The following is a 27655-nucleotide window of genomic DNA, read 5'->3' as shown; positions in this document are numbered from 1 at the left end:
TGACTTGCTGTGTAACATGAAGTGGGTTTCTTAATCTCAATGCCCCATTTGAGAGCTGATGAAAGGTGCGGTAAGTGAAAAGTATTAATTCCCTTTTAGAGTACCTAAATGCAACATGACTGAACAAATTCACTACTTTCAATGCTCATTGTGTCTATTTCTCATGTGATTTAAGTGCATGTGCCCTCACTGCTCTCCATAGTGTATGTGTATAGCAGCTTTCCTCACAGAGATCAATGAGTTACTTTCAGTGCTGGTATGTAATGCCATTGACAGCAATGGTTTTGTGCCTGCTTATATCAGGGCCCAAATCACTTCTTCCACAACAGAAATGCATGTATACAACAGCACACAGTAACAGTGCATAACAGATTACCATGGGAAGGGAAAACTCCATTTCTTAGCTTTTTGGTCATGTGTGTAGTGCTGTATAAATGTTCCGTAGGGATTTTCTTCTAGGGGTATACTGGTCCTAGGTCCAGGGTGACCATTCCCAAATTGAGAGATGAGCTGACAAAGCTGTATTATTGACCAGCCTAAAGATAGTCGAGTGTAGTGGATAGGACACTGTAACCTATGTGGCAACATTAAACTGAAATTGCACAGCAGGGACTCCAGCCTATCCCAAGCCCTTTTCTCCTTTGTGTATTCCCTCTCCCTCCCCTGAATCCCCACTGTCAGATCAGTATAGTGCCTGTTATGTAACTTATTAATTTTGGTATATATGTTATACTGACCTAAATTCTAAATGTTACACGTGCTGTAGATATTTGAATTGACAATGAGTAATGGCCTGATAGAAGTTGTCAGCATAGGGGAAGCTGAAGAAATTGGTAGCTAGGTAACAAACCTTGGAATTACCATACAGGATCAGACCAGTGGTCCACCTGTTCCTCTATGCTGTCTCCAACAGTGTCCAGTATCAAATGCTCCCAGAGGAAGGTGTGAGGATACTCCACGGTAGATAGCTATAGAGTAACATTCTTTTAGGGGAATCTTCCTAATACATTATTTAGAGATTTCCCTGTGGCCTTAAGCATGATGGTTCAGTTGGGGAAGCATGGGAGCTTTTGGTTATTGATATGCAGGAGGTGGTGGGGCTCTTGGTATTGGGGAAGGGAGGCATTTATTTCCTCGCCAACTCTCTGTTGGGCAAGGACAGAGAACTTTAAGGTTGGGAGGAGTAGGGTTTAAATTCCTGGGGGTGGGAGGTGTTCCCCTTTTGTCATTCCCCCCCACACACATTGACAATCCTTGATAAGAACTAGCAGCCCCTCTGAACCATGCTCCAATATCCCACACAACATCCAAAATTGACAACTAAGTGTATTGACTTCATTCTGCTAAATTTGATCAGCAGTGAAATATTTAATGTCCGTGCTTAAATTGTTAACCTCAGTGTCCCCCACTGAGGTAACTGGGGACAGTTCAAACGTCTCCGAGCTGTTATTTGTGGATAGATTTGTTGACAGATATTTGTGGGCAACTATCACTCCATTAAGTTACATTAGGCTTATGATTTGAAAGCTATCTTTACAACCATGAGAGACTTAATTTTCTAAAAATGAAAACTTAGATTCTCAAGCTAAGCTGTGCTCCAGTTTAATTGTGCATTTTTGCATTATACACGTGGCTCGAGATATGATCAGTGCTCCTGTATGTAAGAGTGCTGAAGTCATGTATAGTTGAAATGTGTGTTACATACCTTTTTAAATCAATAATACAAATGGTCAGAAATGTGAAGTTTTGTATTGAGAGGAGGAATGCATTCCTGGCAACTTACACTAGGTACCATTTTTAAAAGTCACATTTATCAATGGTCAGTGCATTGGGTTTCTGTGAAATTTTTTCCTGTTCACTGAATAGGGCAATATTAATATTGTGATATCTCTGATACCATGTCATGCTAACTGATACATACTGCAGTCACCAGTTACAGCAGTTTGTCTGTTTAGGTACTTACTTAGATCACATTGGCATGTGAGTGCCAAAAATATTAGAGTGTATCATTGCAACACAAATGAGAGAGAAAAAAGTATTATTCACATTTGATAGGGTGTCACAGGAAGTCAGCGGCAGAGCTGGGAATTGAACCCAGATGATATGAGGCCTAGTCAAAGATCTTAACCACAAGAACCTTCTTTCCTATTACAATAAAATTTTATGGAATGACAATGCAATTTTATAGACACTTTTTCAAATGTCCTAAATATTGACTGGAATAATAGATAGATCAGAGTTAACTCCAACACCTGAGTGTATTTCACAACTGTTTTTCTTCTCTATAGACAGTTAACTTTTTTCTTATATCTCATTTCAGCTGCCAGGTATTGCAACATGTTAATTGAAGAAGGTGGTTTGCAGCACTTATACAACATCAAGGAAAATGGCCAAACTGATCCAGATGTCCAGCGAATTGCAATTGCCATTCTAGATAGCTTAGAAAAACATATTGTACGTCATGGGAGACCGCCTCCATGTAAAAAGCAGCCACAAGCCAAGCCTAACCAAACTGAAAGCTGAAGGTATAAGTGTGTAAACCATCCTCTCTGTAATAATCCTTTATCACACGTGTAGTTGGAGTGACTTGTACTACAGTGGTCACCAGTGAAGTTATTTGCTAACAATTGTGGTACTGGATACCACTTGTGGTAACTCTTGGGCAAATGTCTACTTCAATGACAACTTCTAAGGGGATCTATGATCAATGCTTGATCTAGTCATACCTATGGGATTACTGATGACTACAGCAAGGTGGGACTTGAATAGTTTGGAATGCACATCCAAAAACAAACCTCTAGGAATATCTTGTTTTGTGACTTAATTGTGGGACAGAAAGCTTGTTTCATCCATGTCATTGTTGAATATAGAACTGTTTACCAACTCAGTGTTTCAATAGAACTGTCTGCAAGAGTGGTGAATCTCACAATCACAGCTTTAAACAAAAATTCACGCATGCACACATTAAAAACACTGTACCATTTGTAACTAAGGTAACCAGAATGTCCCATTGTTTATGGGCCCTCCATAAGCCCAACTGAGTCTTCAAAACACCTCGTCTTGGGACCTGCAACCTCTGTCCTTTGTCTCTCCAGCACTAGACTGTTGTCTTTTCCAGCTGTTGGCTTCCCTTGACTCATCTATGCTGCCTCAGCACGGTTAGGATCAGCACTGCTTGGGTGCAAATGGGAAACATTGAATTGGCTGCTCTGGAGGAAAGCAGTATAGGTACAGGTGGAAGTGGGGGCAGGGGAAAGCTTGAAATACTAAAAGGATAAACTGAGTTTGAGGTTCAAAACTTAAAACTAAGTTGTTGTTTTTTTTAAAAGAAGTGGTAGGAGAAGGAGGGAGCTCCACATCAGAGCTCAAAATGTTAGTTGAAGTAGAGTAGCCCTTCCCATCACATGGAGGTGCATGTCTTGATGGGAGAACCAAGATATTTGGTCATCTTTTTATAACCGATTATTGATTGCCTTGCCATTTCTTGTACATATTTTGTCAGTATTGTGCAGTGATTTGTATTCCCAATGCATTACACTACAAAATATCACCCAACATCATATATAAGGTCCTTTGTAAATTGCATTGGTGTGCAGAGTGTGAAATTTTACATAAAGCTGTCAATGGTAAAAACGTATTTCTTCCTGTTGTTTGAGTTTAAAAGAGGTGTTGAACGAAATGGAGATTCCACAGCATACAGATGCTTGATTAAATACAAGTGATGGAAGCAAGCTACAACGTGAGCTCAAATTCCCTTTATTTCAAAGCATTGTTTATTAATTCTTCTTGTACTGTCAAATGGCTGTCTTCACATCTCCCTGCCAAACAATGGAACAGGATTCTACTGTTGTTGAACTTTACTGGCATTTTAGTTCCAATTCCTGAAGTGAAAATCACTGTACTGTTTACCTTATGGGAAGGGACGGCTGACACAACACCACTTTACTTCACTATAATAGAGTTAACACACCACCTACAATCTGGAATAGTTTCATTACAGTGTGTGTGTTAGAAACATTAACAGACTGCTTTAGTAATGTTACCATTACCACATTGCATAATGCTTTGTTTTGTACAAAGGTATCATCTGGGTAGCTTCATTCCTCTACATACACCTGAATGTATGTAGTTTCCTTGACCCAAAAAGAAGTGAAAATTGTCAGAAATATAAAATTATGGGACTTATTTTTTTAAAAAAGTTCCAAAGAATTGTGTTTTATGGGCAGTTACTTTTACCTTTTAGACTAGAGAAGTCTTGACTTCTGCTGTGAAAAGTCCATTGCAGGAAATGGAACACACAATCTACCAATATCAGAGTTTATGGAAACTTCATATCACTTGGTACTGAGAGGTTTTTAAATGAACATATTAACCATCTGGAATGCTGTTTTCCCCCCAGTAAGATGGCTATTCTAAACACATTAGATTAAACTATACAAAGTCTATAACGGTATATGACCCAAAATGGAAACTGGGGCACCAGTCTGGCTAGCTAGGACACCACTTCATGAGATTATGGAACAAGGATAATGCAGCCACACAGACCTGTCACTAATGCACTCTTTCATGATCTTTAACATAGCCCATTCCAGGCTACTCTTCAGAAGTCACTGATGGTATATTGATTGTGGAGGTGACTACAACACTAAGATGTCTATTTCACTTGTGATATTTGCCATATTATGAATGAATAATCGGTTAATGCCTCTATTCTAATTTAAATGTTTCTGTAAATGTATGAACTGGTGAGGTTACCTTGATTGAAATTAAATGAGATGATTTACAATTAAGTAGTTCAAGCAATCTAAAGAATAGTGAAACTGAATTTTTTGCCCAAAGACTGATTGTTCCTGAGGAAGTGTCTCCTTATTCCAGTATAGATGTTTTATCAGTTTATAAACTACATTCATAAAACAAAACAAAAACATCTTTACCAAAAAATACATTCCTTCTAATAGAGGAACCAGTTCTGGTTTAGCTGACAGCATTCAGCTGTTTTAAGTACCCTTTATTAGAAGCTAAAGGACAAATCATTAGCTTGTCTGCCTATCTAATAGGATTTCATAATATTCTGAAACTGCTGTGATGGGAAGGTAATAGTTATACTTAGCATTTATCCCTAATGCCTTCTCTAACGTGAGATGAAGCTTTCTAACTGTTTTAAAAAAGGTTTTGAAAGTTATATAACTTAAATATTCTGCTGTACATGTTTTAAATGAAATGATACAGCTCATGCTATACATTTACCTTGTTTAGTCTGTGAAACTCCTGGTCCAAATTCTGCCTGGAGTTCACATCACTGGTGAGTCAAAACTTATTTTCTGTCACTATTGTGTGAGAGGTTTTTTTGTTGGTTTATTTTTTTCTTTTTGAAATGTCCAAGTTTAAGTTGAAGAGTAGAATGCAAAGAACTGTGTTTTAAAAACCATCTTTTCCCATAGCTATGATGATTTCCATGGCTTTTCCTTTGCTATCAGTATTTCAGCTGGGCTCCTGCTGTGTGACAGTTCTGGGCTGTTAGGATGGTATACAAACAGAGGTAACCTTTTAATTGCACAGCTTTCTCCCTAAAAGCTTTCTGAACAATTTCAGAATGTTACCCCAGCAACGCTTACCAACTACTGTAATTTTCAAGATAAAATGTACTTAAACAGGAAAACTGTTCCATGTGGGAATGGTGTCAGATCTGTCTTCATTCAGAGTTGAGTCGTATAGGAAAACTTCCTTTAATATTCATTGAATGAATGATGTACATTTAGTCTTGTGTCTTTATATGATGCTATTCATTCCTTCTTAAGCATTCTTAAATTATTGGATCAAAGTTAGGCAATGAGAAATGATTGTCAGTAGTATTTAAAAAGAGGGAGACCACTCAACTTCTTCACAAATAACCTGTTACAAAGCCTTTCTGTTTAGTTTTTTGGCACCTTTTTGCAAAGCAAATATATTGTTGCCATATAGCACAATCTGACTAAATGACAGTGCACTAAATCTATTGATGGATTGATAACAAAAAAACAAACCATAGGGATCAGCAGCTCAGATGGTTATTGTATGAGAATTAATTTGTGGAAAATTGAGTTCTCATTCAAATTATGAACAAAGGTGATTATTTTTATTGGCAAAATCTGGCATTTGTGTTAGCAGGTGGCTTATGGTAATGGACAAAGTGATAGAGCAACAGGTCCTTATGCCACAATGGTGTGAATTTCTGAAGAAAGGGGGACATAAGATTGCAACATGCATTCTGTTGGACAGTGAAAAGAGTAGGACAACACTACTTACTTGCACAAAAGCTTAGGCAAGATTTACCAAGAAACTATAATTGTTTCCCTACGTGTACTACAACCTTTTAAACAGAAAATAGTTTTTTTTTAAACTACATGCTAAGTGTCAAATATCGTCCGCCTTTCTTCTGTTTACACTGTGATACAGCAGCATAGTTCTGTAAAATGTGACAAATTGTTCAGTAATTGTAATGGTTGTGTTTTTAAGGTACTTTCAATTATCCAGACACAAAACACTATTTCCCCACAGGGTCCAGATGAGTGGGGCATGTTGCATATAGATTGTAACACAAATTTCTAACCAGTGCTTTATTTGAGTGTTAATGTTGTATGTTAACTATAGGCTTTGCCTAAATAAATGTGTATGTACACTTTTTTTCTTTTAGAATAATGAATATGTTCCATGCTGTTTGACAGAAATGAGAGAGGCTGCATTGAGCCAAAACGAGTCCGTACAAAATGGACTATATATCTGTTTAAAGGTGTATTATTATTTACTAGTAAAATGATAAACAAGTTGCCACCATCTATGAATGTAGCAGAACGCTTATTTCCCTTTGATAGTGTGACTGTCTTAAAATGAAAAACAAAGTGCATTACAATGTTACGTTACGATGTGAGTCAACAACTTTTTTGTTTCCATTAACAGAGTAATAATCTCTGTCAAATCTTTGGACTAGACCAGAAATGTGCTACCTGACCCATTTCCTTCCATAGGGGAAATTTTAGCTAATGTTTCTCTTGCTTTTATAGAGCTTTTGTGATTTTTTTTTTTTCTGATTTTACTAAATTTGATTCTTCGGGAAAATGGTTCTAGACAAGTAAAACTTTCTGTAAAAGTTCTTTCCATGTTTTCTTATGAACATTGAAGTACGCCTCTACCCCGATATAACGCTGTCCTTGGGAGCCAAAAAATCTTACCACATTATAGGTGAAACCGCCTTATACCAAACTTGCTTTGATCCACCGGAGCATGCAGCCCTGCCCCCCCAGAGCTCTGCTTTACTGCGTTATATCCAAATTCGTGTTATATCGGGTCACGTTATATCGGAGTAGAGGTGTATCTAAACTGGAGATTGCTCAGTTTCCAACTTTTTAAAAATGATTAAAGCAGAAATGAAAAAAACATGTTTCTTTTGTTCTCACTGTGGTAATATATAAAATAGGATATGGAAAGGAGGTGGGGAAAAATAATTGATACAGATTAAGAAACAGATACTTTACAAACACTAATGAACAGAGTAAGCCCAGTGGACGGTTTGTATTTGGAAATGGGACATATAGCCAGCCTTTCACAGCTTGACTTGTGTGGTTGATCGCAATCAAAGTATTGCTATGTGGTGGCTGGCTCCATTGCCTTTGTGAAATTAATTTTGTGGTCTCAGAACAACTTCCACCCCAGTTTGTCCATTACCAAAAGCCACTGCAACTTGTACTAAATAGCAACGTAAAACTTCAGCTTCTCAACTGAGACTCAGCTGTTGGGAGACTGAATGAAGAACTGTGCTCTGATGTAGGGGAAATGGTCTAGAAGGACAGCCTCCCTCACACTCAAACTTCAGTGATACCTAAAGAATGATGGAGAACTGAGTCCTTCTCAGTATTCCTCACTTTGGGCCTGATTCTAATCTCACAGTAGCTTTGTACATTGATAGGCAGACTGATTTCGGAGGGGCTACTCACTTACCTTAGGGTGACAGCAAAGTCATGCTCTTTGGTTTTCATAATGCTTAAATACTATGATGATGACAGACACAACAGAATCATTATGACAGGTTTCAGAGTAGCAGCCGTGTTGGTCTGTATTCGCAAAAAGAAAAGGAGTACTTGTGGCACCTTAGAGACTAACAAATTTATTTGAGCATAAGCTTTCGTGAGCTACAGCTCACTTCATCGGATGCATGAAGTGAGCTGTAGCTCACAAAAGCTTATGCTCAAATAAATTTGTTAGTCTCTAAGGTGCCACAAGTACTCCTTTTCTTTTAACAGAATCATTGTAAAGAGACTGGTCATACTTACTGTGCAAGCCTAATTTCAGATGGTCTTCAATTTTCATAAAGTCATTTAGAATCGATGTTAATATGGACCTCAGACTGGAATCTGTTGGTTTATCCTCTACACCCAGCTGCCCTGGGGGCTGATGCCATAAAAGCCTAAACCAAACATTGCAACAATTGTTTTTCAAGTACAATAACCATATGCTGTAGATCACTGGTTCTCAAACTAGGGAATGGTTTCCAAGGGAGGAGCGGGAATGTGTCAAGGGAGGTCTGAGCTGTGTAGGGTTTTTTTGTTTGTTTTTTAAAGAGCTCTGGCTGTCAGCCTTGGGTGGCTGGGGCTTGTGCAGAAAGGCGAGGTACAGCTGGGAGATGGGGACAGAGGGGACAGCTGGAGCCCTGCTGCTCAGGCTCTCCTTCCCCGCCCTCAGTCCCTCACTTGGAGTTGGTGGGACTCTGGCTGTCAGCCACAGGGTGGCACCAGCAGTGCAGAAGTAAGGGTGGCAATGGGGTGTTATCTGCTATGAAAAGTGATGACATGAAGAGGGAGCCCCAATCAAATAAGTTTGAGAACCACCCCTGCTCCAGATTGTGTGGTTTTTATATATGTCCTTCTCAGATGCCCAAAATATTTAGCTTTTAGTCTGGTGCCCAAAGGTATGCTTATTTTAAGTGTGACTCTGTTCAGCTATGTTTCAGGTAAGTGATTATGGATTTCTTACTCTGTGGATTTGATTCTACTTCTTTATAATGGAGTTTTTCCTTTTTGTAAACTGTTAACTCTAAGGGCTCACAGTAACCTTTTGTTTTACACCAGTCTATGTAGGAGGAGAATTTGAGCCCACTGCATCTACTGTTTGTGTGTAATCAGACTTTTATCTAGTCACTGTGTTGTTAAGCTTTTCTTCTTTTTATTCCTATTTAGTCCTCTAGACCTGATACAGCTAAGGTAGAGTGAGCTCAATTCTATTCCCTCATGTGCTTTATCAACAGAATTGTTTAGGAAGTTCCATTTATTTGTACCAGTCCAGGCAACCTCAAGGCAATGAGGATGCATGAGTCACTAAGGGCATAATTTTATCTGTAAAATCTTTTTAGGAGGCAGGTGTTACAGGTGCAGAATGGGAAGAATCCATCTTCCCTTGTAGCTGTGGTAGTTATAAAACTATATTTTAAATTAAGCTCTTAGTATGTTAAAAAATCATGAGTCAAGCTCTTCAAAATCATGAAATGGGCTTTAAAAATCATAAGATTATGTAAAAATAATAGTGTTCTTTTTATTTGCCTTCTGCGTTTTAAGCCCTTGTGGCCCTAGGGTCACATTTTGAAGCTTTCTCTACAGTCACACAGGCTCAAAACTTACTTTTCTTTAACCCTAAAAGTTGAAATCATCACCTGTCCCCTTGGCTTTAGGAGCTGAGGCCTTTTAAGGAAAACAGTAATTATGAGCATCAAGCCAAAATCATGAGCGTTGGCACTACTGAGCTCGTTAGGTTGGAAAAACAGAAATCAGGGAGAAAGAAATATAAAGTTAGCACAACCTGTGGCCCCTTAGCGACTACCCCGTCCTCCTTTTCTTTTTGCGGATACAGACGAACAGGGCTGCTACTCTGAAACCTGTCATAAAGGTAACAGGCTTGGGTGGTGTATTTTAGCACGCTGCGCCCTTAGGGGTTTGGACTTATCCCTCAGTGAAGACCACGCTCTGCAGCTGTAAGTGACCAGACAGGGACCGGGGCGTTAGGACTCAAGGAGGCCATAACCCCCCTGCTTCCTCCCAGAAGAAGGCCCGTACGAGCGCGGGAAGTGGAAGGGAAGGGCAAGGACGAGGCGAGTTCCTAAGGCCACGCGGCATAGGGCATAGGGAAGCGCAGCTGACCCCCTTCTGGCTTCGCCCCATCCATAGCTCTGAGCTCGACCGTGTTCCCTGCCCCGAGCTCGGGCAGCCCCGCCCCGGAAGCGAGCGGGTCGGCGCCTGCGCTGTGGCCCGGCTGGGCTCCCGGCTTTCCCGGCAGCGAGGCTGGTGGCCCCGAGCGCCCCGCTGGGCAGAGGAAGAGGCGCGAAGAGGGCTGGGGCGGGGGGTGTCTCTGCTGCGCAGGCCCGAGCCCCTGGCGCGGGCGCCGCCGCCTGCCTGGCCCGCCATGGTGCGGTTCCTGCACGTCCAGAACCGGCAGCGGGCGCCGCCGCCCATCTGCAGCGACTGCCCCGCCGTCCAGGTGCGGGGCTGCCCTGGAGCCGGGCGGGCATGGGGGGCACTGCGGGAGGGGGGCCTCTCCCTTCGGGTCCGAGTCCCCGCGCGCAGGGGGCCAGGGATCCCCGCGGGGGTCGCTCTGTGTAGGGCTGTGGAGCACGAGCGTGCCCGAGAGTCACCGGATTCGAGGCTGGTCCGTTACTGTCTGAATCAAACTCCTCCCCTGGGAATCAGGCCTCTGGGAGATTCGGGGGTGTAGCTGGACTAAAGCACCCGCGCTGATTGCCGCCCTTTAAAAAAGGGGGTCATTCACTCTGCTAAAGTGTGGGGTGAGTTGGAGCTGTTACACGTGTGCCCTCGGTAGCCGTCCCTTTAAATCCTGACTTCTGCATGTCACACATTCCTATCAAACTAAACTAAGTTGAAGTAGACTGTTCAGGGTGGAAAGGAGGACTTGTGGCACCTTAGAGACTAACCAATTTATTTGAGCATGAGCTTTCGTGAGCTACAGCTCACTTAATTTATTTGAGCATGAGCTTTCGTGAGCTACAGCTCACTTCATCTGATGAAGTGAGCTGTAGCTCACGCTCAGATAAATTGGTTAGTCTCTAAGGTGCCACAAGTACTCCTCTTTTTGCGAATACAGACTAACACGGCTGTTACTCTGAAACCTGTTCAGGGTGGGAGATCCATGCATTTGAAATAGGGGTGGAATGAGGATGTCTCTGGCCTGTATTAATATGCAGTTTATTCTGTCTGACAACTTACCTGGAGGAGCATCCACAATCACAACGTACGCCTAACTGGATGCTTTCATGGCTACGCAGGAAGAGAATTTTCGGTTTCGAGTCTGAGCCTGCAGGACCTTTTCATAAAATTTCTATTGATGTCAAGGTGTGGAGGGCTTGCAGATTTGGTTCCTTGGAGTCTGAGGTCTACCATAATAGGTTGCTGTCTCAATCTCTGTAATGCTCGCCCATTGTGATATGTATTGAGCTATATCAAGTTGATAGTGGAGCTGGAATACTTTGCTTTAACCTCAGTTAATCATTGTGAAAGTGTTTTGGTTGGTTGTAATTTGATTTATGTCTTATTAATACGTGCAGGGTTTTTTATTTGCTTATAACAGGCTGAGGCATCTCCATACTCTTTACTTGACATCTCTTTGAAAGCGCTGACTGCTGACCTAGAGAAGTTTTGTACTGAAAGGCAAGATGGAACACTGTGCTTGAAAGAATCTGAAAGACTTCCCCAAGAAGTAGCTGATCGATTGCTGCAGACTATGGCATTTCATGGTAAGACTTGGGATCAGCAAGTGTAAATCTGGTGGAAAAGCTGGATGTCGGGCACTTTAGTCATTTGAGTTGTATTTTTAACATCTGAAATCTTGGAATAATACCATCTCACACTTTCTTTTTCACCTCATATTTCATCTGGCAATCTAATCACCACCACCTTCAGAAAGTTTGTTCTTTTTACCTTGCCCCCAAACTCATTTCTCTTGAATGAGAAGTCGTGGGAATAAGATTTATGTATAAAAGCTTGGGAATAATTACCAGATTTGGTATATTTAAGTATTGTATATTGACTGCAGTAAGGAAAGCAAGTTATGTTGTCACCCTGTGACTTACTGATGAACTGGTTCATTTCAGGTTAACTAATTTATAGTTACACTTGTATATTTTTCCCTGTTGGCAAAGTTCAGGTAAAATATGTCACAAGCTAGCCTAGTCCTCCTCTCTGAACAGACCCCTGTGTATGGTATCTTGAGCCAGCCAGTGAGTCCCTTGTGCTTCTAAGGCCTCTGGGTTTGGGTAGGAACTGATCATTGTTCCTAGCGCTGGCTCTCACAACCATACTCCTTGGTTTTGAGCCTATCAATGTACAATGCTATTGTGAGGTTATAATCAAATTGGGGTTCACAAAACAAATTTGTGTCAAATTGTACATTCCATTTTATCTCCCAGAGTGTCACAGTACACAACTAAAGACAGCAGCTACCAAGGATGGAAGGGAATTATTTAAGGTAGCACAAAAGCGTAATGTACGACAAGGTTCGGTCTTGTCATCGTTGTTCAAAGTGTATGTCAGCCTGCTGGTTGAGATGGAGATTTTTGACTGTTAAATTATTTTTGGTTTAGATGTTTTAGGAAAGACAATTATCTTACAAAAGGAGGACATTGCGGGGGGGTTTTTTGTATGCTTTAATAACCTTCATACAGTTCCCAGGTACTTCTTGTCATAGGTTTTGTGACATTAAATACTTATAAGTAATAGGATGAAATTAAGAAAATGAAAACATAGGATGTGGAATCATCTTTTAAGGGTGGAAGGCCCTTCAGTTGGGACAATTAAAGCTAGATTGAGGAAAGCACTAGGAAAAAGTAGTGCACAAAACATTCCGGTATTTAGCTGTTTATACTCTAATCAAGTAGGATTTACGCAACAAATCTGTAACTAAAAATCCCAACATCATCTCTTCCAGACTAACCCTGAGAATTCTGTCTCATCTTTGCTTTTGCTTGCTGGTTGTGTTTTTTCTTGATGTTTCATTGGTTAACATCATGGATAAAGTGCACACCATGGCTGAAATGATAAGAAATGCATTCCAACAAATGTTTAAATGTTATACCGTACTTCCTAATTTAAAGAACAATTTAAACTAATCTTAACAAAGCTCTTCCCCCCTTTCACAAATAATTGAGGCTTGTGGATTTAAATGCTGCCTGATCATTTTAAAATGGTCATGTTAAAATATATACCATACATGATAATTCTGACATTTTTAACATAGTCCTGACTGTACCCATAATCTGTTTTCCTGTAGAAATGGTGTCCTGATTTACTAGGATATAAGTATAGGGTTGAAAATCTACGTATGCTGTATTTGTAAAGGAACTCTTGGAAAGATGTGATTGAAAAGCTAACCACCAGTGGATGCTTGAATTTGAGGGACAGCTAAAGGACCGTTATCTTATTCTTTCCCCTTTCTCTTGCTCTTCTCACAAGTACACAGTTGTGACCTTTAAGGAGGAATTTTTATGGTTCTGTTAGGTCTCTAACAAGGTGGAATATCAGTGTGTATATAAATACCATCTAACGTAAAAGTAGAGCATCAGGGAGTTTGTACTTCAAGTTATAGTATGTTTTTACTCTGAAATACTTATTGTATAATGAACAGTATAGAACATAATAAGATTTTTAGTCAGAATAGAGAGTTTAGCACATTTTAATATATTTAATAACAGTGTTTCCACCAAGCCCACAAAGGTGAGCTGCCCTGCGTCCAATGTCAAAGAATGTATTCCTTGCCACATACATGTTCAGGATGTAATACGTGTGTTTATTGTGAGGAAGGCTATAACACTTTATCAGTTCACTGCCGTAAGCCTGTTTGAGGATTAAAAACATGAGGAAGGAGAAACAGCTCCTTTCAAAATCCTAATGCAGAAAGAGTCCACCAGCAGTGGGCACAGCTGGCAACTGCAGCTTTACATTTAGGACAGGCTGGGTCAGTTCTCACTAGTGTCCTGGCAGCAGGGACAGGGACTTGCTGGATAATTTTAAATTGAGGCTCGTATGTACAGTATGTGGGGATTCCAGAATTGTTTTACGTTCTCGATTTCTTCCATTTTTTCTTCTCAGTTAGCTAAAGTGTACTGAACATGAGGGACGAAATAGGAGCACTTTCTATTGTTCCATTATGTTGCTGTCTGCTGTAACAGACTTATTGCTGTTTCCCAATAGAGCTGCTGAATGATGGAACTGTGGGCATTTTCCGAGGTAACCAAATGCGCTTGAAACAAGCTTGCATCCGGAAAGCAAAAATATCTGCACTATCTTTCAGAAAAGCATTCTGCCATCATAAGCTAATAGAACTTGATGCTACAGGGATGAATGCAGACATTTCTATTGCGGATATTGTAAGCGGACTTGGTAGCAATAAGTGGATCCAGCAAAATCTTCAGTGCCTTGTACTGGACTCCTTAAGACTTTCCTTAACAAATCCATATGAAAGGTGCTTCAATCGATTGTCTGGTCTTCGTACTTTGAGCATTACCAATGTTCGCTTCCACAATGAGGATTTAGTGGAGATTGCTTCACTTCCAAGGCTGGAAAGTTTGGATATATCCAACACTTCTGTCACTGACATAACTCCACTTCTTGCCTGTAAGGATCGACTTAAGTCTCTCTCTATGCATTATTTGAAGTGTTTAACAATGACTACGCCCCAAGTCTTGGATGTCATAAGAGAACTAAAGTATTTGAACCACCTTGATATTTCGGACGATCAGCAGTTTACATCTGACATACCAGTCTCTTTACTAGAGCAGAAAGACATCCTACCTCACCTAGTGTCTTTGGACATTTCTGGCAGTAAATACATTACTGATGAAGCTGTAGAAGCATTTGTCAAACAGCGACCTGCAATGCAGTTTGTGGGACTACTTGCTACTGATGCTGGCTACTCTGATTTCCTTTCGGGAGAAGGAAACTTGAAGGTTTGAGTTTAAAAAAATAAAAATAAAAATTACACATTTGCATGCAAAAGGACTGTGATCTACTGTGTTGAGTGTAGGAAGTAGAGCCAGGAACTCTGAATCCTACTCCCATTGGGGCAAAGAAAGAGTTCAGGAAGAGGAGCAAAGATACGTTATTTGGCTCTTCTTTGCCCCACTTCTCTCTGACTAATCCTGTCCTCCTAATGAAAGTAACTTTGAGACTAAATCTAATAAAGGTCAAAACAGTTTGTGCAGTTAACAGTTGAGCTTGTTGAATATCAGGGATGGAAAAAAACAAAAATTAAAATTAAAGTTGATTAAGTCAATGAAAAAGACAAAAGAAGTTGTAGATTAACGCTACTAGTGTTTGCCCAGCTCTGTTCTGCCACCCAAAGTTAAAATGAGCAAAAAATTGAATTGAGACAGGCAACTGAGGTGAGGTGGGATCAGTTTTGTTTAGTGGTCTTGCCTAGATGCATTTGTCACCAATATGGAGCACTAACAAACTGCTGTGTTGTATCTGAACTATTTCTCTGGCTCTGGACAGAGCTCAGGATTGAGATCTTTGAACAGAAGGCACTGTCACAATGCAAAGAATTTATCTGGAAAATTTTCAAAGTATATTCTTAGATTACTACATGTGAGTTATAGCTCGGGGGTGGGCAAACTATGGTCCATCAGATCTTTTAATCCGGCCTTCAAGCTCCCGCTGGGCGGCTCCCAGAAGCCAGGCTCTGTACAGCTCCTGGAAGCAGTGGCCTGTCCCTGCTCCATCTCCTACGTGTAGGGGCAACCAGGGACTCCATACACTGCCCCCAGCCCAAGTGCCAGCTGCTTGAGATAACCCGGAGCCTGCGTCCCAATCCCCTGCCCCAGCCCTGATCCCTCTCCCACCCTCTGAACCCCTCAGTCCCAGCCCAGAGCACCCTCATGGACCCCAAACCCTTCATCCCTAGCCCCATCCCAAAGCCTGCACCCCCCTGCATCTCAACCCCCTGATCCAGCCTGGAGCCCCCTCCTGCACTCCGAACCCAGATGTGTCCCTCAGGCCAAAAAGTTTACCCACCCCTGTTATAGCTAGATGACAGCTTGCTCATTGTAACGTTATATTTTGAAGGGTTTTGGATAAGACTAATTTATTTGCACCATTTCAAAAGATCCAACTGGTCAAAGGTAACGTGAAATTTTCCAATTAAACATCAGTGTATTAACTGTTTTATGTCCCCAGGTATCGGGAGGAGCAAATGAGATTCAGATTTCTGAAGCTTTGAAGCGTTACAGTGAACGGTCATACTTTGTGAAGGAGGCTTTCTTTCGTCTCTTCACCCAGACGTGTTTTATGAGAATAACTAAGCCTGAAATCTTAAAGGTAAAAATGAATTGCTGGTGAGAGTAAATATCAGCATATTTGTTGTATCTAGGTATATGTGTATAAAAACCTGTAACTCATCAGGTACACATCCCAGACTCTTCTCCCTTCCCTTGAGTTAGCTAGTATGCTGAGTGGGGTTATTTCAGAAGTACACTTGCAGGAGTAACCCAGGTGCCATAATCTCCTTTCCTGTTGATCATAACTGTCACAGCAGGGAACAAAGGAAGAGATGGATTTGAAGAGAGTTCATGCTTCTCCCTTCCAGAACTTTAGAGATTAGGGCCAATACCCTTACATGGATTTGGATTTAAATAGGGAGTTGATGAAGACATGCTTTGTTTGTTTCCTCCATTTAGGATTGTGACTGCAACATGATGTACTGGCTGTAGCTTTTTCAGTCAATTCTAGGTAGAACATGTTGACTAGTCCAGCCTGGTAGCTATGAAAGTATGGGTGGGACTGCATCTGGTGCAATTTTTGGTTAATCAAAGATCACAGAAGATATTCCTGGCCACTTCATAGGTGTCCTGGAGAAGCAGTGAAGGACTGCCCTCTTGCCATCCCTGGTACTAATTCTCTATTGGCTATTGGAGGTCAGATGCCATCAGGTGCAGTCATAGATTCTGCCTCTTCCCCAAGTGTTCCCCCTGTTCACAATAATATCACCTCCAACTCCCCCCAAATTTAGTTTGGGTCACTGTCCTTTCACATCCTGTGGATAGTAGGACATATCATGAAATAGGAAAAACTCACACCCTTCTCTAGAGGTATGATTACAGAATAGAATTGTTGATCGCTATTACAATCCTACTGTGCTGCTAAGAGGGTGCACTGCTGGGTATACCTGTTGCTTTTGGTTAAAAACCATTTAAAAGATTCAGTAATCATAATCAGAAGTGCATCATAACTTGTACAATGCAGTATTGTGACTGGCTTACAAAATTAGAAATATGAGATCTTATTACGTGAACATAACTTTTCTATTTCAGCTTGTGATTATTGGAATGAGAAATCACCCCTTGGACTTGGCAGTGCAGTTAACTGCTAGTGCGTGTTCTCTTAACTTAACTAGACAGGGTCTGTCTGCTGGCATGCCTGTTCGTCTGCTGTCCGATGTGATCCATTTACTACTCAAAGCTGTGGAAAACTTTCCTGAACAACAACAGGTAAAAGGGCAGGGAGCACAATTTTAATTCGCTTCTCCTGACAAGGAGGGCTATAATATGAAGACAGAACAAGCATGTTTCTGCTCTGAGAGGGCTTCATCAGTATTGATGTATTAAGGTTTTGTTCAAATTAAATGAAATGCCATGATTAGCAGAAAAGACCAGATTTGTAGAATCTGTGGGGTTTTTCCCCTAATTTCTCTCTTCTGGTTTACATCAGTAGAGGCCAACACTAAGGTTGGACGACTGGTGCTCTCTCTACTCTCGTGCAGCTTAACAATTTTCTTTTTTGTTTTACTATTTATAAATTATGTATGCCATTAATTTTAACATTCAGATTCCTCTACAGTGTTAATCTTGCCTTGTCATGTTTCATCTTTGCTCTGTATTAGCAGACTTCTTATATGTCAATATAGTATAATGAGTACACTTAATTACACAGAAGAGTAAATCGAGAATAAGTAGTCTGAAATACATAGAAAACTGTCACCTTGCTTGTATGAAAATACAGGAAATGCAGGTTGGACTCCTGGGAAAGTCAGGATACTGACAGATGTGTTATAAAGCATGTTCTATTATTCTTAACCAATATTTATGAATTGGTGTAAGTGGTAAAGTGCCGTAAAATTACTCCTGAATTTTAAAGAAGAACAAACAACAAAAAACTCTGCTTGCATCACCGCTGAAAGTCTCCTGCTTTTCTATGCAATCAAATGTGGAGCTACATCATAACTAAAATCTCAATTCTCACTGAGACATGGACATCATTCACAGCTAGGGAAATATTGAAGCAGTGACAGGTATTTTAAGTACTGTACTGGAAACAGGTATAATTAGTAGATATTTACTCATCAGAGTTACCTTTCAAGCTAGCTGTCCTCTGTACAATGTAGAAATCTCTCGCTGTATAAAGAGTCTTGCAGTATTCTTGCTGTCATGAGGCCTGAGATGCATTTTAGTATTGGCATAACTTAAAGAGAATTATTAGAAGCTTGTCTTTGAGCAAGCAGGTGAAATTGGTCTGGCACAAATTCAGTCATTATTTCCTCCACAGCAATTTGATTTTTTTAGTTTCTGTTCAGAGACAAGAAATAGCAGTTTCCAATACTTGTCATTCCACATCCAGGACTGATGGGTAGTGCGCTCTGTGTGGGTAACTGAATTGTGGTAGCTTGAGATCTCCGATTTACTCCTATCCTCTCAGAAGTCAAAAAAGCTAACAATGCTAGTAACCATTAGGAAAGGGATAGCTAATAAGAGAGCAAATATCATAATGCCACAATATAAATCGATGGTACACCCACACCTTGAGTACTGTGTGCAGTTCTGGTTGCCCCATCTCAAAAAAAGATATATTAGAAGTGGAAAAGGGCAACAGAAATGATTACGGGTATGAAACAGCTTCCATATGAGGAGAAATTTAAAAGACTGAGATTGTTCAGCTTGGAAAAGAGATGACTAAGAGGGGATATGGTAGAGGTCTATAAATGGTTTGAATAGGGAATTATTTACCCTTTCACATAACCAATAAATTAATAGGCAGTAGTTTTAAAACAAACAAATGGAAGTACTTCTTCACATAACACACAGTCAACCTGTGGAACTCATTGCCAGGGGACATTGTGAAACCCAGAAGTCTGATTGGGTTAAAAAAGAATTCGATAAGTCCATGGAGGATAAGTCTATCACTGGCTATTAGCCAAGATCATGGTCACAACCTCATGCTCTTGGCATCCCTAAACCTCTGACTGCCAGAAGCTGGAACTGGATGAAAGGGGATGGATCACGCAATAATTGCTTTTTCTGTTGTCTCTTTGAAGCCACTGGCATTGGCCACTGTCAGAAGATGCTGGGCTAGATGGATAATTGATCTGACCCTGTATGCCCCTCTTACATTATTATGAGATAGCACACACTAAGTAATGGTTAGGGGCAGCAATATTCATGTGCTTTCCTTGTATCCAGTCCATGCTGATAGCAAAGGCTGTTAAGGAAATGCTTTAGATCCAAAGTTGTGATACAGCCAACTGTAATCTTGTAGGATGGTAATAGTCTGCCTTTCTTGCAGCACTGATTCATGCAGCTGATCCTGAGGAGAGAGGTTAAAGCTGGTAGTGGGGACTTGGATTGAGATTTTACAAAGAGGTCCAATTCTTAGACTTCTTTGAATACTAATTAAAAAAATCGCACAGCAAAATACAATTAACATCCTCCCCACTCCAAAAACCTCCTTATACGATAAAGTTAAGAAACAAAACTGTACTCATTAATATCATACTTGTAGGGGAGATTGCATTATCTGTACTGCAGAAGCCTTTACCTTGTTTAAGATTTTGTTTATGGTATCTCAAGTCCATCCTTTGCTTGTTTAATTATTTGTGTCTAATAATACGATACATGGTTCCCTAATGATTAGTGAACTGCAAAATTATTATAAAATAAAATAAAAGAGAGAGCTTCTTTAACTTCATAGAATCTTTTTCTCCCCCCACAAACAGCTGCAGAAGAATTGCCTCCTTCTACTATCTAGTGTCAGGATCCTTCAAGATGTTCCATTTAACAGGTAAGTGACAACCCAGTAAATTGAAATAGGATGTCAAGCAGCATATCAAATATTTGGAACAAAAGTTTGATTTTCTCTCTTTTTTTTTTATCATAACTTTCATCTTTAAATTTCTTTTGGGGCTCCTCAATTAACTAGACTTCTGAATTGTCATTCAGAAATTTTAGATTTGCTTCCTAGGTCCTGATTTTTGCTTACAGTCTCATAAACTGCAAGTAACTCCACTGAAGCTGATGGTGTTACATTTGTACAAAGCTGGTCAGAGATCAGACTGGCAGAAAAATCTTGGCCCAATTGACGTCAATGGCAAAATTCCTGTTGACTTTGGAAGGGCCAACACTTCAAGATTTCTAGCTCCCTGGACATGTTCATCTGCTGGAGGCGGGGGGAGGGATAGCTCAGTGGTTTGAGCATTGGCCTGCTAAAGCCAGGGTTGTGAGTTCAGTCCTTGAGGGGGCCATTTAGGGATCTGGGGCAAAAATTGGGGATTGGTCCTGCTTTGAACAGGGGGTTGGACTAGATGACCTCCTGAGGTCCCTTCCAACCCTGATATTCTATGATTCTATGATAGGCAGTTGTCTTGTATTTGACTTCAGTGATCTTTCTTATCTGGCAATGGTGTTAATACACTATTGATGATGTTGTGTGCAGCGTTTTGGTAGCCATGGCGGTCCCAGGACAGTAGAGAGACAAGGTGAGCGAGGTAATATCTTTTATTGGAACAACTGTTGGTGCGAGAGACCAGCTTTCGAACTACACAGAGCTCTTTCTCATTTCTTCCTGAAGAAGAGTTCTGTGTAGCTTGAAAGCTGTTGTCTCTCACCAGCAGAAGTTGGTCCTATAAAAGATATTACTTCACCCACCTTGTCTCTCCATGGATGACATTGGCAATTGACTGCCTGGAGGGAGGAATGGGGTGAAGAAAGCAGAAGGTGCAAGTGGAGGATTCTTTTCTCTGACAGGAAGAAAGGGAAACCTTTCTTCAGATGGGGAGAGGGCGTTTGCTGGTAGTTCTCCTCTTAGTAACAAAAGGCCTCACTCATGCATTAATAATGAGTTATTTACTGTTGCTCACTTACTCATTTTTTAGATAACCTTTTAAAACTATTGGATCCTTCTTAGTATCTTGCTTGTCGCCTGATCAAAGGCTGCTCTAAATTAGTCTGTTATTGCCCGTTTTTGGGGGTGGGGGGAGGATATGCAAAAAATAGGCTTGTGCTTTTCTATCCTTTGGAAACTAAGCATGTTTCCTTCAGTTTCCAGAGGTCAATATGAGAACCCTAGAGTCTGAGATGCAAGATGAAATTTAAATGTTGTATAACTTACACTCTGCTGTCATAATCTAGGTTTGAAGCTGCGAAACTTGTTATGCAGTGGCTGTGTAACCATGAAAATCAAAATATGCAGAGGATGGCGGTGAATATAAGCTCTATTCTAGCTTTGAAGGTATGTGACTTAAATTTGGAAACGTTAAAACTTCTGTTTCCTAATTTCCAACAGATATTTCAGATACTAATGTGACATTATTTACTTGCAGCTTTCATCTGAGCAAACAGCCCAACTTAGTGCAGAGCTCTACGTCGTTGTGGGGGTGAGTTGCACATCTCTGTGACATTCTTTATTACCAGGTATTAAACCAACATCATGTGAGAAATGACTCAGTTCTGAGCAACCCACATTTGCACAGCACAGAGCGTGATTGGGCTTAAGGTCTTTTGGTGCTTTCACAATATCGATACGAATTATTACTAATGTCTGCAACGAGACTCAAAGACAAAATCTAACACCTCATTTTTTGCTTTTTCCTTTACAGGAACTTCTTGAAATAGTTGAACAGAAAACAAATTTGAATGAAGTAGATACTACTTTCATGTTTACCCTTAGTGCGCTTTGGAATCTCACTGATGAATCCCCTACCACGTGTAGGCACTTCATTGACAACCAAGGGTTAGAACTCTTCATGAGAGTTTTAGAGGTGAGGGTGTGACTGATTGTGGTAGATTGCTAGCATACATTGAAACTCTATTTAATGATTACCTTTGTTTGTCTTCACAGTGTTTTCCATCTGATTCATCTATACAACATAAAGTTCTTGGCCTTCTGGTAAGATCAAAATCAAGCTCTGTTTCAAAAGAAACATTAGTTTTCTATTGCTTTCTTCTATTTAACATAGTTAGGAAATACCTGGAGGGCATGTTAACTTCATTTAGTAAAAAGAGATTTTCTCCCTTAAAATTTAAGAGTATCAGCTTTTATCCTTAGGCACTAAGTTTCTCAGCATCACTTTTACATTACACTGATGATTTTCTGAAAACCAGTTTACAGTACATGGATTAAAATAGGAACAACCATTCAGTAGTCTAGGCATTTCCCTCAATACTTCCGCAGAGGTTAGGGGGGCAAGTGAAATGAGTACAAGTACCCAAAAAAAGATAAAGGTCCAATTCTGCTACTGCTGAACTCGATGGCAAAACTCTTCTTAAATTCTGGATTGGACTCAAAATTAACTAATGTAACAAAATATGAACTGTAGGTCAGGGTTTGGTGGCGTGTGGTTTTTTTTACTTCAGTTTGATTTTCAGGTATTGAAGCTTTCAGAGAAACAACTGTGTTGTGATAGAAAATGGGAGGTATAAGGCCCATCATCCTTCAGAAAAAAATTATTTACTTATCGTAATGCTTATTAATGTTGTATAGGCTGTTTATCTTGTGCACACTGATTTTTTTTCACCTATTCTGTCTTACAGAACAATGTAGCAGAAGTGAGAGAGCTTCAGTCTAAACTAATGTGGAAGGACTTCATAGACTGTCTTAGTGAATTATTGTGTAGTGCTGAGATAGAAGTCAGTTTCTTTTCAGCTGGGATTATTGCTAATTTACTATCTAGAGGAGAGCAGGCCTGGACACTGAGTCAAACCCAAAGAAAATCTCTGATTGAACAACTGGTACGCTGGCTAAAACTGATACCCTAGTTTTATTCTAGTACAGTGCTTGCACTGTTTACTGTAAATATTATAATATTTAGTTTTGTTTCTTTACAGCATTCAACCATTTTGAAGTGGCCAGCACCAAAATGTAAGATGATAGCATTGGTTGCCTACAGGTAACGAATTTGGAATAATGTCTTGACGATATTAACTCTTGTACTGTTTCTGAACTTATTGTAGTCCTGCTGCTAACCTCTTCACCCTAAATGTTCTCCTGCATGGAACGCTGCTTTTGTGGCAGATCTCTTGGACATGTTTGTGTAGGGGAGGAAAGCCATTTTGGAGCCTGCTGAAATACTGTTCTGAGTAGTTCTAACCAGCTAAAATAACAAATACCATTCAATGGAACCAGATTTGGGTCCTGCACCTATGACTTCAACATCCCAAGCCTTTTTTTTAGGAGCATATAAATTGCTATGCTGCATTGCACTGGTGGTTTATAGTCTAGTATCCTCTGTGAGAGTGCCCAGTACTTCCAGATGTTTTAGAGGAAGTTGCAAGATACCCCGAGCTGAAAATTTATAGAACAATTGGGCTGTTAAAGGATGTTTTTGCCTAACTTCTGTCCGTTAGAAATTGGCTTAAATCCTGAAGCATGTGGCTTTCTCTTTTTAAAATAATAAAAACAACCACAACCTAATGTAATTGTGGCTGCTCCCATTAGCCATATGGCTGTCTTAAAGCTTTATAAATCCTGCCAAGGCATTAGCCTCTCATGAATGAGTTCCATAGGTTACTCTTGTTGAGGTGTTTTTTTTTTTTAATTTTCCTTGAATTAGGATTAATGGCTTTCAGTTTTGTCCCCTTTTTTCTTATTTAGAGTATACATGGGAATGTGATTTTTTTTTTCCCCATATGCTATTAATTATTTTATATATCTTTATCCCTTCTTGTTCATCTATGATCTAAACTAAACAATCCCAATCTCTTTCTGTATGGAAGTCTTTCCATGCCTCTCATCACTTCTTACCTATTTACAGAATCCTATAAATGTATGGCTAGAAGGGACCTTGAGCGGTCATCTAGTCCAGCCCCGTGTGCTGAGGTAGGACCAAATAAACTAGACCACCCCGACAAATGTTTGTCTAATCCGTTCTTAAAGACCTCTGATGATGGGGATTCTACAACCTCCCTTGAAAGCCTATTCCAGAGCTTGAACTATCCAAGTTTTTCCTATCTAACCTAAATCTCCTTTACTGTAGATTAAGTCCATTACTACTTATCCTACCTTCATGGACATGTAGAACAACTGATCACCGTCCTCATTATAACAGCCTTTAACATATTTGAAGACTATTCTCAGGTCCCTCCTCTGTCTTCTTTTCTCAAGACTAAATATGTCCAGTTTTTTTTAACCTTTCCTCATAGGTCAGATTTTCTAAACCTTACATAATTTTTGTTGCTCTTCTCTTGACACTCTCCAAATAGTCCATATCTTTCTAAAGTGTGGTGCCTAAAACTGAACACAGTACTGCAGCTGAGGCCTCACCAGTCCTAAGTGTAATAGCCTTACCTTCTGTGTCCTACATATGGCCTACGTTCTCTGTAACTCCAGTCTTTACCTCATGATTTGAAGACTTCAGTAACTCAACCAGAGGTTAGAAGTCTATTACAGGAGTGGATGGGTGAGGTTCTGTGGCCTGCAGGACGTCAGAGTAGATGATCATGATAATCCCTTCTGGCCTTAAAGTCTGAGTCTGTGTGACACTTCCATTAATTCAGCCCAGAATATTAGTCTTTTTTGCAACTGTGACCACATCTAGATCACATTTCCTTAGCTTTTTTTTATGAGAATGTCACATGGGACTGTGTCAAAAGCCTTAATATAAAATCAAGATGTATCATGTCTGCTTCCCCCCATATCCGCTACACCAGAAATTATGTCAAACAGGGAAATTAAATTGGTTTGGCACACTTTGTTCTTGTCAAATTTACTTTTACAGGGCATTTACTTACCCTGTTGTTCCCTCTGTGTTTACAAATCTATTGTTTAATAATTAATTTCAGTATCTTTCCAGGTGTCAAAGTTAGGCTGACTGTTCTGTAATTCCCTGGGTCCTCACCAATCCTCCATGAGTTCTGGAAGATAATTGCTTATGAAATACTTTTATTGCTGCTGCTATTAGAGAGTGACTAGAACTAGCCACAGTATTCCAGAGGAGGGTCTACCATTGACTTCCATAATAATGTAATAATGGTATTACAGTGTCTTCAGTAGTACTTTCCTATCCCTTTTGATACACAGCCTCCCTCTTTAGTCACTTTTTTGACTGCCACACTTGATTTCTGGGGTGTTTTAATATTTAATGCAGAATCCAACAATGTGTATGAGAATACCTGAAGCTTAACGTGCAGAGACAGCATAGTTACTCTGAAATAAAGGTATCCAGTATCACCATGACTTTGCCAAATATATTTCTCTTTTTAACCCATAGATCCCTTAGTCCTTTCTATCCATTACTTGACTGCTTCACAATATCGGGGGTTCAGCTGTGGGCAGTGTGGGCCATGCAGCATGTCTGCTGTAAAACTCGTATGTATTCAACTTTACAGTTTAATCTTTTAATATGAAATTGGATGGTTCGCATTTTCACTCATAAGCTTGTTGGATAAGTACTTCAAAGTTTAAGTCATTCTTTGCTGATCTCTTATTCATATAGGGTTTATTTTGGATATTAAACAGTAGTCCCATTACATTCAATGACTCAAAACATTGTAACAAGCTGTTTTTAATAAAATTAGTTTGATTCAAAATCCTGTTCCAGGTAATCTGAAAAATGTTGACCCTCCCCTCTATACTTAACAATGTTATTACTCTACTCTAAGGGTGGTATTTCCAAAAGCACTTGGTGTTAGCATTATTCTGCCATCATTAAAGTCGTCATAAATGGGAACAGTCAATCCAATGCTGAGTACTATTTAAAATCCTATGTAATATTGTGCATGTCAATTTAACTGCATCACTAATTATGTAGTCTAAATATTGGCTGAAGTCAGAGGCAGGATAACTGGATTAGTTAACACTTTCTCCTAATGTAAGTTGTCATTTTGACACTGTCTTGGCAAAGTCCCTAATAAAGATGCACACACTCTCTTTCATTTCAGCTGCCAGGTACTGTAGCATGTTAATTGAAGAAGGTGGCTTGCAGCACTTGTATGACATCAAAGAAAACAATCAGACTGATCCAGATGTCCTGCGAATCAACAGTGAGATACTAGACACTGTAGAGACACACATGATGTACTATGGGAGACCTAAAGGTTTAAAGAAGCCACAAACCAAATCAAATGGATAGTTGTAGGTATAACTCTAATTTTTCCTTTGTTAAAATCCTTCACAAACTGTACTGAGAATATTTGGTACTGCTGATCACTGCTTAAGATGGGCATTCCTATAACGGTACTGCTGCTTGCGTTGAGGAGGGCTTGTACAGCCAGAGTCCTCTAGGAATGGCTCATTTTGTGACTTGACTTTTGAGGTGGGACATCATGAGGCTTTGGGATAGATTTTTAAAGGTATTTAGGTGCCTAAAGATGTAGATAGGTGTGTAGATTCTTCTGAAAATCCCACCAGATGCTTATCTGCATCCTCAGTTGCCTAAATACATTTGAAAATCTGGCCCTTCACGCCCTTCAGTTACTGTTTGGAAACTGCTCCCATTTGGTTAGTCAGGCAGGGTTTGAACAGAATGCTATGTGCTTGCAAGTCAGCATTTTTACACTCAAGTCTTTGTGCTCACTTCTCACTGTGACCAAAGCGTGCCAAGGGCCATCCCCAACTGAATCTTCAAAGTCACTTGTTCTGTTTCTTGTAAGCTGTGTCCCTTTTCTAGTCTTGCCAACACTGGACCACTATCCTGTTCTTTCCATGCCGCATCAACAATGTTTGAAATGATATTTGTGGTGTAGAAAGGAATAACTGGATCAGCTCCACTAGAGGTATGCAATAGGAACGGCAGGAGAAAACTTTAAAAATTAATCAAAAGTTTGGAGTAGAGAGCTTCTGCACACCCTCACCAAAAAACCAAAAACAAACCAAACATGAAACTCAATGGTAAGAAAATACCTGAGATTACCTGTTTCCAATATAGTACACAGAATATTTGGTCTCCTTACAGGCAGACTAACTATTGCTTTAGTGTTTCCAAATTGTCTTGAGCAGTGCACACACTTTCCCACTGACTTTAGTGGGAATGAAATACAGGTCATGGGAGGGCAGAATCTGACTGCGTTGTGCAGTGAATTATATCCCCAAAGAAGTATAGTCCAAAATATCACCAATGTTCTGTGTAAATCCTATTGCTATGAAATTGTAAATTTAAAATGTAACTATAACGGGAGTCTTCCGAAGGCTTTTTTTAAGTTTTCATATAATAAAATATAAAAAGCAGGCCTAAGAGTAGCACTTACACATGTGTGGAAATAGTTCTGTTGAAAGAAATGGAGACTGTGCAACATGCAAGCGTCTTGATTAAAGTGTAATCGTTGAAGTAAATGGTGCCATGAATTCAGGTTTCTATTGTTTCATTGTTCCATAAGTGTCAACTTTCTGGAAAGAATATGTGGGTGAGGTTGCTCTGCACTGTTTGA

General features: G+C 40.0%; 2 protein-coding genes across 6 annotated transcripts in view; both read left to right on the top strand.

Moving 5' to 3' along the window:
- The window catches only part of LOC144268625 (protein zyg-11 homolog B), a 44224-nt gene extending 40587 nt beyond the window's left edge, over positions 1–3637 (top strand). For all 5 annotated transcript variants that reach the window (XM_077823675.1, XM_077823678.1, XM_077823676.1 and 2 more), the window contains one exon: positions 2321–3637. In XM_077823675.1, the coding sequence (XP_077679801.1) occupies positions 2321–2523 (203 nt within the window). In that variant the 3' untranslated portion in view covers positions 2524–3637. The remainder of the gene's footprint in view (positions 1–2320) is intronic.
- Positions 3638–10271: 6634 nt separating this feature from the next.
- LOC144269015 (protein zyg-11 homolog B-like) lies at positions 10272–27572 on the top strand. The gene is made up of 14 exons (XM_077824463.1): positions 10272–10500; positions 11605–11770; positions 14223–14977; positions 16206–16346; positions 17339–17515; positions 20014–20078; positions 21425–21524; positions 21616–21669; positions 21892–22053; positions 22134–22181; positions 22826–23023; positions 23120–23181; positions 25501–25598; positions 26171–27572. Exons 1-14 carry the CDS (start codon positions 10426–10428, stop codon positions 26359–26361), a joined length of 2292 nt encoding a protein of 763 aa, XP_077680589.1. The 5' UTR covers positions 10272–10425; the 3' UTR covers positions 26362–27572.
- The last annotated feature ends 83 nt before the right edge of the window (positions 27573–27655 follow it).

This window comes from Eretmochelys imbricata, chromosome 8 (genome assembly GCF_965152235.1).
Source record: "Eretmochelys imbricata isolate rEreImb1 chromosome 8, rEreImb1.hap1, whole genome shotgun sequence".
Classification (NCBI taxonomy): domain Eukaryota; kingdom Metazoa; phylum Chordata; order Testudines; family Cheloniidae; genus Eretmochelys; species Eretmochelys imbricata.
This window is presented reverse-complemented; position numbering and strand designations above follow the sequence as displayed.

Excerpts from the sequence above, each read along its gene's own strand:
- LOC144269015 (XM_077824463.1), top strand. The coding sequence starts at position 10,426 with ATGGTGCGGTTCCTGCACGTCCAGAACCGGCAGCGGGCGCCGCCGCCC. Across the intron at positions 10,501-11,604 it reads GCGACTGCCCCGCCGTCCAG|GCTGAGGCATCTCCATACTC; the intron begins GTGCGGGGCTGC and ends TGCTTATAACAG. Across the intron at positions 22,054-22,133 it reads TCTTCATGAGAGTTTTAGAG|TGTTTTCCATCTGATTCATC; the intron begins GTGAGGGTGTGA and ends TTGTCTTCACAG.